The sequence below is a fragment of the Amblyomma maculatum genome, chromosome 1, assembly GCF_055883805.1.
Source record: "Amblyomma maculatum isolate TAMU_Amacu chromosome 1, ASM5588380v1, whole genome shotgun sequence".
Classification (NCBI taxonomy): Eukaryota; Metazoa; Arthropoda; class Arachnida; order Ixodida; family Ixodidae; genus Amblyomma; species Amblyomma maculatum.
The window spans coordinates 394819458-394831978 of record NC_139344.1 but is presented as its reverse complement, the minus strand read 5'-3'; the positions used below and the strand labels follow the sequence as shown (position 1 = coordinate 394831978).

At 46.9% G+C, this 12521-nt stretch overlaps 2 protein-coding genes across 2 annotated transcripts; both read left to right on the top strand.

Moving 5' to 3' along the window:
* The first annotated feature begins 3355 nt into the window (after positions 1–3355).
* On the top strand, positions 3356–4100 carry LOC146208619 (uncharacterized). Its single transcript, XM_084587303.1, has one exon. The coding sequence runs from the start codon at positions 3356–3358 to the stop codon at positions 4094–4096; it is 741 nt and encodes a 246-aa protein (XP_084443429.1). The 3' UTR covers positions 4097–4100.
* Positions 4101–4139: 39 nt separating this feature from the next.
* On the top strand, positions 4140–7238 carry LOC146208618 (uncharacterized). Its single transcript, XM_084578969.1, has 4 exons — positions 4140–4727; positions 5817–5892; positions 6405–7106; positions 7141–7238. Exons 1-4 carry the CDS (start codon positions 4140–4142, stop codon positions 7236–7238), a joined length of 1464 nt encoding a protein of 487 aa, XP_084435095.1.
* Positions 7239–12521: the final 5283 nt, after the last annotated feature.

Here is a 12521-nt window from a genome sequence, read left to right as displayed (position 1 = left end):
AAGTGCATACAACCAGCTTCATCGTAGTGAGCATGGCCCAGAAATGCGGGTTTTGTTATCGCAGACGCGTCTCGAGGCTTTAAAGTGACGCCACAGTCACGATGAAGTTTTTAATTTTTTTATTTATTGCGCCAGGTGTTGTTTTCGGCTGGTAAAGATATCACTTTACGTAAGCGCTAGTTTGATGAAAACAACTTAGCTAGCTTTTTTTAGAGAAGATCTTCATCTTTTGCATCGACACTTTTTCTCCCAAGCCAGTAATTTAAACAATAGTTAATTAGTATTTACTAATTAATGAACCGTAGTGAACGAAAAAATAGTGGAGGTTAGCATAGGAGACTCTGAACACCTCTGAATTTGTTTCACTGTGCTAGGGCAAACCGTATTTAAAAAAAAAAAAAAAAAACTTGGTGCAAGTTAGCTGGGACACCCTATATATCTGTATATGGTATAAGGTTTCTGGATAACCGGGAATATCGAGTAAATGTCTAATGAGGGCATTTTGGCTCGACTTTGCACGAGATGTGTTTGCGACTGAGATGTGTTTGCGTGTGTGCACGAAAAGATGATTCGAAATTAGGACATATTCTAGCGAATTAATTGAAACGATCTGCCTCCCTTCATAAAATGTAAATTTACTCACATTACGGCAAGCAAAATCTGGGCTTCGCTAAGCACCTATTCGGTTCCGCAGGAAACATGCGCCACCTCAAACATCCAAAGACGAGGCATTGTTCCTGGTGTCATGCATCCATTGCGCCCTTTAGCAAACTTTGGGGGTAACAGGTGCGATGCAACCCGGTGTTGTTATTTCTCTCTCCTCTCCCGCGATGTTCTATAGAAAATTATACTGGTCCCCTTTTGCTGCGACAAAACTTGAAAATAAATCATTAAATACATCAATCAAACAATCATTGGCCAAAGAATTCTGAAATGGCCCTCATTAAGCTTTTGTTATGCTGTCAGCTGTGAACTAAGCGCGTTGTTGCAGCACACGTGTGTAATACAAAGAAGCCTACCCATCGTCGTATATGGATGCTTTCTCTAGTCTTTGGAAGCCAGCTTTTCTGCAGAAAATCAAAAATTGTTCGTCCGGCCAGTTACAGAGGCAGGGATCAAGTGCAGCGTTGGAGGCACCAATAGTCATAACAATGTCTTGGCCTCTTCCTGCCCGCCAGTACCGATTCATCATCATCATCATCATCATCATCAGCCGGACTATACCCACTGCAGGACGAAGGCCACTCCCATAATCCTCCAATTAACCCGGTCCTGTGCGAGCTGCATCCCCTTTACCTCTGCGAACTTCTTAACCTCATCCGCCCACCTAACTATCTGCCGCACCCTGCTACGCTTTCCTTCCCTTGAAATCCAGTTTGTTGCCCTAAGCGACCATCGATTATCCTCTCTACGCACTACATGCACTGCTCATGCCCATTTATTTTCACTTATTTTCACTATAATGTCATTAACTCGAGTTATTTCTCTGACCAATTCTGCGCGCTTCCTAATTATTGGCGTCCTGCCCGCCAGTGCCGATTGTTGTCACGTAAATGAACTAAGAGCAGTTGTGTAAAATTAGTGCTTCGCAGGTGTGTCACGTGTTGCAGCCGAGCCAAGTTGTGGCTCTCCAAGTCGTGCACATTAGCTTTGGGATATAATGAGTATTCAGCGCTAGGGGGTAAGGTGGTATGGTAAGGTGGTAAGGGGGTTTTCGCTATGATGGAAAGCTGGCTTTCTCTGTTTTACAAAAAGTTAAAACAAATCTGTGAATAGTTTGTTTGTTTGTTTTGGCGGTTTAACGTCTCAAAGCGACTAAAGCTATGAGAGGCACCGTAATGGAGGGCTAGGGAAATTTCTTGGTGTTCTTTAATTGACTCTGAAAAGAATGAAAAGGAAGCAAATTTATCCTTGCGAACCTGCAGCCTACCACAGCAAGTTCACAAGAATAAATTCACAGATTTACGAAACGCCTGTGCGATACGCCGACGGTGAGCTCAACAGCTAATACTAGAAGTAAATAGTCATTGCGCCAGCTTTATTACAAGCGAGTGGCAGATAATTTCTGGAGCCTGCGAGGAATCAAAGTTTGAGGTGGAAGCCTTAAATGTTCTTTAGTTTCTTTTCACTTAGAGCTGTAGCGCATATCGCCATCACTCAAGACCAAATCTAGAAGCTAAAACCAGCTTTGCTTTGCAGTATTGTTATGCCAGTTCACGGAGTTTGCCGCCAAGATAAATTATGTATATAGATGAAAAAGCATCTTGTCACGCACGCTAACAAATATAAGCATAAGTTGTACTTTGTTAAGTACAAGACACCATATATTGCATATTTATAAATGCTGTACAGAATGTACAGGAGGTCACTCTCTATATCAATATCTCCTTAAATTGACTCTCTGTTTACAGTGAATTTTCTTCATCTTCTAAAGGCAGCTCTTTTTGCATAGAGGGTATGCGTTAACAAAGAGACACTGGAAAACTTTGCTGATAATTCGACCACGTTCCCACGTTCCCAGCAGGAGCATTGATTGCCCGAACGAAAATAAAATTTCCGTATTATTTTATCGCTTCGGCAAATCCTTCAGCGCTATTATGTTTTGCTGCTGTCGAAGTTAACTGGAACATTTGAGCACCTTTCAGAGCCAAAAACCCGAGCAGATTCGTCCGTGTGATCGGGCTAAAGTGCGTAGGTACTATAAAAAGCAAATGAATGGAAGCTTGCAAATGCTCTAGCGCAGACGGAAGAGTACGCACGGGGGGTATGAATTCGTCGAATGAAGCTTGGAATATGTTAACAAAAAAGAGGCTAGTCATTCACCAAGAAGTCGCTGATTCTATAATTATTACTCGCCTCTCTGCGTCATAAGCAACATGAATGTCACATTGAGCGAGATGCAGTCAGACGCTGTCATGTACGGAAGCCGTGTCTCTCATCCGTGTCTGTACGAGTATACAACTTCCTACTCTCGCTGCCGTGATGTAACTTAGGGTAAAATAAATTTAGTTGTCAAAGCGTGCCACAGTGTCTTTTCAGTTTTTGCGCATCTCCTTTATGAGATGCGCCAGACCGGAGGAGCATTATTTTTCATCGCAAATATTTTTTCTTTCCAGACAGCTATAAAATTTAGAGGTCAGAAGATCGCTCATGAAATCCATTATATCAGGCTTGTGTGATAGCCTGATGACGGAGCACATGTCATGCGCAGTGCTTGCGCCGCGCTATGGAAACCTATAAATACGATGGCCATCAATAAACATCGGCTCTTCTTGTTCTGGCCGCCATGCTGTCGAGTGCCTTCCTGACGATCTGATACATGGTGTCAGAAGTGGCCAGGTAGCCACGGTCGATGATGGACCTGCTGAAGCCCCCAGAACCCTTGCAGCTCTCGGGAAACCTGTCTCAGAACTGGAAGCGATTTAAGCAGAAACTGGAACTGTTCATCAAGGCGACCACGTCTAAAGAGGATCCTAGAACCGGTGCAGCAAAAGCAGCGCTCCTCTTAAGCGTTGCCGGAGATGACGCGCTTGAAGTCTTCAACACGTTCAAGTTTGTGGCTGGTGAAGACAAAGAAGATTATGACACCCTGGTCACGAAGTTTGAGGCCTACTGTGCTGAGGTAAGCAACGAAGTGCATAAGCGTTACGTATTTCGCTCGAGGAAGCAAGGGGATGGAGAACCGTTTGAAAAATTTATCCGAGATCTCAAGAAACAGGCAACGCAGCGCAACTTCGAAGGTCTGAACGATTCAATGATCAGAGATCAGATCGTCTTTGGGACGAACGATTCAAAGTTGCGTGAAAAATTGCTCCGTGAGAAGGGCCTAACATTGATAAAGGCTGAAGAAATGTGCCGAGTAGCGGAATCAGTGGCACGAAGAAATCAGATCTGGGAGAAGCCAGATAACAGTATTGACGCAGTCTCTCGGTATGTAGCGCCATGTCGTCACTGCATGGATCCACAAGAGAAGACTGCACTCGACAGAACTGCGTATCGCTGCAAGAAGTGCAACCGACGTGCACGAACAACGGCAGTGTCCGGCATATGGGAAAAGATGCAACTCCTGCCGAAAGCTCCACCATTTTGCAATTAGTTGTCCGGCCAAGGCAGTCGTCAGCGAAGTCAGCGAACTTAACATGAACGATGAGTTCGACGTTCTTGACGTTGGCATCGCAAGCAGCGACAGTAAGGACTGGACTGTGAAAGCCCAAATCGCAGGTCGTGAAGCACTCTTCAAGGTCGACACCGGATCACAGGCAAGCATTATACCCTTTTCAGTATACCGCAAGCTACACATTGCCGAACTGAACCCTACGAGCTCTGTGCTGCGAGCCTACAATGGAGGCGTCATCACAAACTTTGGAACAACCGTCCAAAAAGTGACAATTGGGAACGCCGCCACTACGGCAAAGTTTTACGTTGTGAAAAATGGTCGTCAGGCCATACTTGGGCTTGAAGCAAGCGAAGCATTGGGTCTGGTGCGGCGGTCAATCGACACTATCAGCGCTTCCGCTGAATATGGAGCACTTAAAGATTTTAAGCACGTCTTCGAAGGGTTAGGTTGCATGAAGCAACCCTACAGCATGGTACTGCAGCCAGCTGCTGTCCCGGTCGTCCAGCCAGCGCGGCGGGTGCCCCTGTCCTTGCGTCAACCCCTGCGTGACGAGCTTCAGAGAATGGAGGCGGCCGGCATCATCAAAAAGGAAGACAACCCTACCGACTGGGTGAGCCCTTTGGTCTTGGTCAAAGAGAAAGATGGCAGACTTAGGGTGTGCATGGATCCCAGAAGGATTAATGAGTATATAAAAAGGCTGCATTACCAGCTTCCCAGGCGAGAAGATATTGAAGCGGAATTGACAGGCGCCTGCTTCTTTAGCTGTCTAGACGCAAATTCTGGATTTCACCAGATACCACTCGACAAGAGAACATCAAAAATATGCACATTTGCCACTCCTTTCGGTAGATATCGTTACTTGCGTCTACCGTTCCGCATTGCATCTGCGCCGGAAGTTTTTCACAAAATGCTCGGCCAGATGCTTGAGGGGCTACCAGGAGTGCATGTGTATATCGACGACATTCTTGTGTGGGGGGCTACACGGCAAGAGCATGACGAGCGGCTAGTGGAAGTGTTAAAAGCCGCCGAAAAGGCAGGACTGACATTCAATGCCGAAAAATGAAAGTTTGGTCTAACCGAGGTTCAATTTCTGGGTGACGTGATTGGACAAACTGGAATTTCCCCAAGTCCGAAGCTAGTGCGCAATTTGGTTTAAATGCCAACGCCAAAAAGCAAAGCCGATGTACAGCGCATGTTAGGAGTAGTCAACTACTTTGGAAAATACGTGCCTTGCTTGTCTGACAGAACAGCGCTGCTACGAGCGCTTATCAAATCTCAAGTCGAGTTTGAATGGACCGAAAGTCACGAGAAAGAATGGAAAAGCGTCACGCAGGTACTCGCGACAGAGCCCGTATTAGCAATATTTGGCCCTAAAAAGGAAGCGAAAATAACATGCGATGCATCCGAAGATGGCGTTGGGGCGGCACTTCTGCAGTGTCACGGTGGTTCCTGGCGACCTGTGGCCTATGCATCCCGAGTGCTAACACTTCCTGAGCAACGTTACGCACAAATTGAGAAAGAAGCGCTCGGAATTTTGTTCGGCTGCGAGAAGTTTCACCAGTTTGTGTACGGACAGAGGGTTATTATTGAGACCGACCACAAACCACTTTTATCGATTTCTTCTAAAGGAATTTGTGACATGACCCCATGATTACACAGATTCTTTTTAAGACTTCTTAGGTACGGCTATGTGCTGCAGTACGTTCCGGGGAAGCACCTCGTCCTGGCGGACATGCTGTCACGAGCGACTCCGGCAGGCGAAGTTGACAATGCGGGTGCTACGGAAGATGTAGAAGTTCACGCACTTCAGCTCCTGAACTGCATGGTCACGGAAACAACACAACAGGAACTGGCGAAAGAAACAGCTCGGGATTGCTACTTGAACACTGTCGTCACCGACTTATCAACAGACAAATTAGAGGTGAACTGAAGCCTTTTTCATCTGAACTGTCCGTTATCAGCGGATTACTCTTCAAGGGTACGAAAGCCGTCATACCGAAGAGCATGCGACGGGAAATGCTAAAAAGAATTCATGCTGGTCACCTTGGTTTGAACAAATGCAAAGAAAGAGCCAGACGTCTCGTTTTTTGGCCGGACCTCAACAGTGACATCACTGAGCTGATTCAGAACTGTTCAACGTGCAGAAAGTTTGCGTACAAACAAGCCAAAGAGCCCTTGCTCATGCGCTTGGTGCCACAGTGTGCGTGGTACAGGGTCGGAGCGGACATATTTTGTTTTGGGAGACATTCTTATATTGCCGTATATGACTCTGTTTCAAACTTCCCAGATGTCGAGAAACTTCCAGACACAAGTGCAAAAAGCGTTGCGGCTCTCAGCGCTATTTTTGCTCGATATGGCGTTCCTGTGGAACTCTGCACGGATAATGGACCCCAGTTCTCAAGCCAAGAGTTCGCGGTCTTCTCCAAGCAGTTCGACTTCGCACACGTCACGTCCAGTCCCTACTACCCACAGTCTAACGGTCTCGCAGAAAAAGGTGTCCAAGTTGTGAAGCGCATAATGAAAAAAACAGATGATGCAGGAGACGACTTCTGGCTAGGCCTTCTAGCCTACCGCTCAACACCACTGGCCGATGGTCAATCCCCTGGTGAACTTTTTCAAGGGAGGCGCCTTCGATCTAATATTCCAGATTTCGGCAAAATCACGGCCACCCATGTGGTGAAGCATCGTCAGACATGCGAAGGGCGGCCGTTGCCACAACTTGCTAAAGGTGACGTGGTGCGACTAAGAGATACGACTTGGTCACAGAAAGGGAAGATTGTTGGACAAGCTGCTCCGAGGTCATACCACGTCATGACTGAAGATCGTCGTGTTCTTCGACGAAACAGGAGACACCTGCTTCACACTGACGAGAAGTATGCTGAAACAAGTGACGACGACACCGACAGCATTGGTAGCGTAACACCACAGCTTTCCAGCACTGACACTGCTACAACACAGCAGCCCTCTTCCAGCCCACTTCCAGCCCATGGTGCCACGCCCTCAGCGGCATGTCACCCTTCCAGATCCAACCAGGACGACCACCACTCTCAGAAGGTCGACTCGCACCATACGACCACCGCAGCGCCTTTATTATGATGCTGCTTTTAATCAATTAACATGAATATTTGCTTTGATCTTGTGTTAACCATGGAAGGATGTATCAGGCTTGTGTGATAGCCTGATAACGGAGCACATGTCATGCGCAGTGCTTGCGCCGCTCTATGGAAACCTATAAATACGATGGCCATCAATAAACATCGGCTCTTCTTGTTCTGGCCGCCATGCTGTCGAGTGCCTTCCTGACGATCTGATACATTCATCATTATTATTTTTCCTTTATCACTGTGAAAATAAAATTAGCGGACTTTTTAAGACCATTAATACAAGTAGTTCTATAGGCCCATTTACCGTCTCAACGGCATTCAAACGGTCCATGCAAGTAAATCGGGGGGTATGCGCAGCCTGCTTACGTTAGGATACGGCATAATGGCGATGGAAGTGCTGAAGAGGCGCTGAATGCTGTGGGGGAGGTCATCGGCACGCCCAGATAGATAGGACAGCCCGATGTCGTCGATGAGTCGGGTGACGTCGAACCGGACTGTACTGCTGGAAATCCCCTTTGCCTGTGGAAAAGGTTGCGGGTGCGAACGTAGTATATAGCTGTGGACAATGTGCATTTCATTGCAAAAGCATTTGACTCCAAGTGCAAACCAAATGAAGGAAATAATCGCCCAACGAAATATGCTTGATCATGTGCGCACAAAGCACTAATATCAGTTCAATATGTCTAGAAGTGCCTAGCGCTGGCGTTACCGGTCGAGGGATTGATAGGCAGCAAACAAGAATTCACTTTGCGTTTACTTTCGCCAAACGCGCCTTAGACCCGCAAAGAACAAAAGTTATAGAAATTCAGTTGTTGCGGTGCAGAATATTTATTAGAAACACACTCACGAAAGAAACGGCAACAGACCAGTCGGCGAAAGCAGGATTAACAGTTCCCGTGCGCCTTCCAAGAGCACGCGTCTTTATTCTTATCTGCAATAAATTACGAACCTAACTTAAATCTGCCCACGATGTCCATGAACATTTTGGTGGATAGCTTACGAATGAGTCTACTGCGATCCGAGAAATCAGCTATTTTAAAGCTAACATTTTTTTTTTCTCCGCCGTGACCGTTTTGTAAAAAGCAAAGGACAGTTTGATTGAATTATGGCAGTGACATCACAGTCTGCTGGCTCCATCGAGCGAATCAGCTTGATCGTCTTGGCGTACCTGGGTTCCTCAAATAATGTGATAAAAAGAGGACTGCAGGTGTTTAACAAAACATAAGAGTCACACACGTTGCTTAGCTCCGCGCACCTTTCCGAAGAAGATGAGGTGCTCCTCCACGGTAAGATCTCCGTATAGGATGTTGCCCCAGGGCAGTAGGTGAGCAGCGTCCTTGCTGCGTCGCCGTTCAGGACGACGTCGTGTGCGCCGACGGAAATGGTTCCAGATCTGGGCGGGCGCTATCGACCCTGGTAGGAAAGAGGTGCGCCAGTGGTGCACAGCGTTACATTAGACGCTCTTTACCGGCGCTTCTCAGACACACCCTCATGAGTCGCGCATACTTATTTGTCAATTTCAAAAAGCAATTAGGCAGACTTGAAGCCATATTGCACGGAAGGAGTGTCCTCTGAAAGCAGCAAATAAAGCGAAATACCGGAAGCCTGCCGGATTTCCCAAGCCCGTTAAAGCACCCCGTATTCCGTTCGACCAAATCGGCATGGATCTCCTTGACCCTTTCCCTTTGTCGCAGGCGGGAAACAAATGGATAGTAGTCGCTACTGACTACCTGACTCGATACGCTGAGACAAAGGCAATCCCTCATGCCACAGCTTCCGAAGTAGCCGAGTTCATGCACAACATAGTCTTGCGGCATGGCACCCCTTCATACGTCATTACCGACAGAGGGACAGCTTTCACTTCGCAGCTCATCGACCGCATATTTGAGCTGAGTAGCACGACCCATCGCAAGACCACAGCGTACCACCCACAAAGCAATGGTCTTACAGAAATATTGAATAAGACGATTGCCGACATGTTGTCAATGTACTTCGATGTGCAGCACAAGACCTGGCACGAGGTTCTGCCACGTCACATTTGCGTATAATATAGCCTTACAAGAAACAACGCGCTTCACATGAACCATTTCGACTTGTTTACCGGGACGCGAAGTTCAGAGCATGCTCGATTCCATGCTCCCGTGCCCAGATGACGACCAGCTTTCCTCAGATGCCCAGCAATATGCCATCCGCGCTGAGGGAGCCCGCCAGCTCACCCGTGTGCACATCGGGCGGCAGCAGACCACTGACGCGCACCGTTACTACCTCCGGCACCGCCAGGTTGACTACAAACCTGGAGACCAAGTCTGGGTATGGACACCAGTTCGCCGTCCAGGCTTGTCAGAGAAACTCCTTTCCCGCTACTTCGGGCCGTACAAAGTGTTGCGTCGTGTGAGTGACCTCAGTTATGAAGTTATTCTAGACGGTGCCGCACTTTAAAAACGTCGAAAGCCCAGCTCGGACATTGTGCACATTGTGCGGCTGAAGCCGTACTACCACAGATAGCGTATCGCCACCCGATGTGACCACTCTCTTGCTTTTCACACCGTTTTTACCGGCCGTCCTCATTTTTTTACCCTTTTTTTTCGGAAGGGGGGGGGGGGGAGGGGGTTAATGCCACCTAGCGTTGCCAGGTGGCGCATGACTGAGGTGTGAAAGGAGGACGAAGTTGAAAGGACGACGAAGTGTCGCTTGCGCTTTTGCGTCTGTGCTGCTTGCTGCCGTTGTGTCTGGGCTACCCCCTGCTATCCTTGGTATCCTTAGTCACTGTGTACATGACAATATATAAATAGAAAACTACATAGTATGCACCTTGAGCAAGTATACAAAGGGCGACCAATCATCATTTATATCATGACATTAGGTGAAATTTACGGGTTTTCATATTATTAGCACATGTCGACATGGTTCCCGTAATAGCACCACTTGCAAATTTCAAGTGCGAGAACGACCTTTACGCGGTTTATGCTTTCCTACCAAATAGACGCCGATAGCTGGGCGGTGCGCGACGTGCCGAAACCAATATAACAATTTAATAAGTCTAAAAGAAGAGGCACTTTGGCTCACTAAAATGCTTCAAGGCTGAAGCCTTTCCTGGCGCACTGTTAGGCATTGACTGCGAGACTGTTTGTGATGCCTATAACCAATTGCCCAATTAGCACAATCACACTAATTAGCTAATTAGTGTATTGTAGTTCAGTCATTTACCAGTACAAGGCATGCTTATCAGTAAACCTTAGCTCCGGTTCAGCAAGCGCAAACTTCCGCTAATTGTCTAATTAGTACTACTCAGTAGTGTAATTGACTCTGATTTCGCTCAATTGTAAGTACACCCTCGCTTGACTACGTCGACATTTAGGAAACTTATTAAGGATTAAAGGCTAATTTCCTAATTACCTAATTAACTAAACTCAGTCCCACTTGGAGCATCACTATACCATGCCTTTAATTGGTTGCATAGTTACTAGCCAAAGTAGAATTGGCCTCGTTTGAAATTCGCGCACTGTGACGTCACGACCATTCAGACCAATTGAAAAGCTTACATTTCTGTCTACAACGCCAGCTTACAACGGTGAGGCACTAGAGGCTTCCGCCTTAAAGTAGATAAAGTAGTTAATATGCCATTATTTCTTTTGAGCTCTTGCCAAAAATTTGAGCTCTTGCCAGCAGTATGAACACGAATACTTTGTTATGCTATTGAAATATGCTGCAAGTGATATGATTCTCGGTGGCGTTTTAACACTGCTGTACTTTATCATCTCTTCATCATACTTACCGATCCGCCATGGCAGATGATTGGTTTGGTTTTGTGGGGTTTAACGTCCCAAAGCGACTCAGGCTATGAGAGACGCCGTAGTGGAGGACTCCGGAAATTTCGACCACCTGGGGTTCTTTAACGTGTACTGACATCGCACAGCACACGGGCGCCTTGCTTTTCGCCTTCATCGAAAAGCTGCCGCCGAGGCCGGGATTCGATCCCGCGTCCTTGGGAACAGTAGTCGAGCGCCGTAACCACTGCGCCACCGCGGCAGGGTCCATGGCAGATGAGCAATGATTGTAGTGCTTCTGTACGGAGAACGAGGGCGTGGGTTGCCCACCGAAATAGAACATCGACATTTTGATGAGGATGAAAGTGTAACTCACTGGAGCACTAAAATCTCCGTGTATGCCAAGAAAATTCTTCGGGGAAGAAATTAGAGATTTCACGCTGCCAAGTGGATAAAATATGCCGCGTGGATGCAAGATAGGGCACTGGCAGTTGCGGAAAATAATAATTTTTAGCCAATTTTAAGACAGCTTTTCGTGGTGTCAATTTACCTTTAATCTAGCTTTGATACCCATATGTCAGTTAATACTGACAGTGAAACAGATGCAGCTAATGGTCACCTTTAAGCAAAAGCGTGCGTTCAGCAGATACGCACTCTCATCACTCTATTATCATACCTGACAAAGGAAAGCGAGTTTTCAAAAGCGCAGGCCCGGATTACGAAAAATGGGGGCTCTGGTCTAATGCACATGTAGGCCCTCCTCCCCCATTTTCGTCGCATGGAGGTCCTTCCCTTCTCCACTCGTGCACTGCACTACTGGAACATATACCCGAATATCATACTAAGTTCCCTAAATTAAAAAAAAAAAGAACAAGATGCGATCGGGGTTCATGCAACTGTTATGCATTAGCATTGGTATACAGAACAAAAATGCAACCACACCAGCGCTCAGACAAGGAGGTAACAGGGAATAGGGAGGCACTGTGGCCCATATCTTTTCTGTTGCCCACTCCGAAAGCGAGAGAAAGGGAGAGATGGAATCATTTGAAAGTTGGAGGTCGTGGGGTTTCTGGCGAGAAAAAAAGAAGATTCTCTTCCTCGTTACAAATTTTATACCAATTACATTTTTTTGCATGCTGCCTCCGCTCCCTTCCCCTTTCTCTCTGTCTCCCGACGCCGCTGAACAGAGGCACTGAAGGCAATTAAGCCATGAAAAACATTTCTCAAGTCCGCACGCAAACGCAGATCGCCTCCTAAGAAAGGGCCCTCATGATTGGCGGGGATTTAAACCAAGTTACATAAGCAGGGGTCCCATCTCATACTTGTGGTTTTCTCGCCTCACGTCTATCATTTTAGTTTACGCTGTGTGCGCATGGTTTCACACAGTTAAACGTACAAGAATAAATGTGCCCCCTGCCCCATTTCTTGGAGGCCCTAGGCTGCAGCCTCCCCAGTCCCGCTTTTAACCCAGAACTGCAACACTGGTTTGCATAAAGTCATGTTTTTTTTCTGCCCGGTAACAAGGCTGCACGC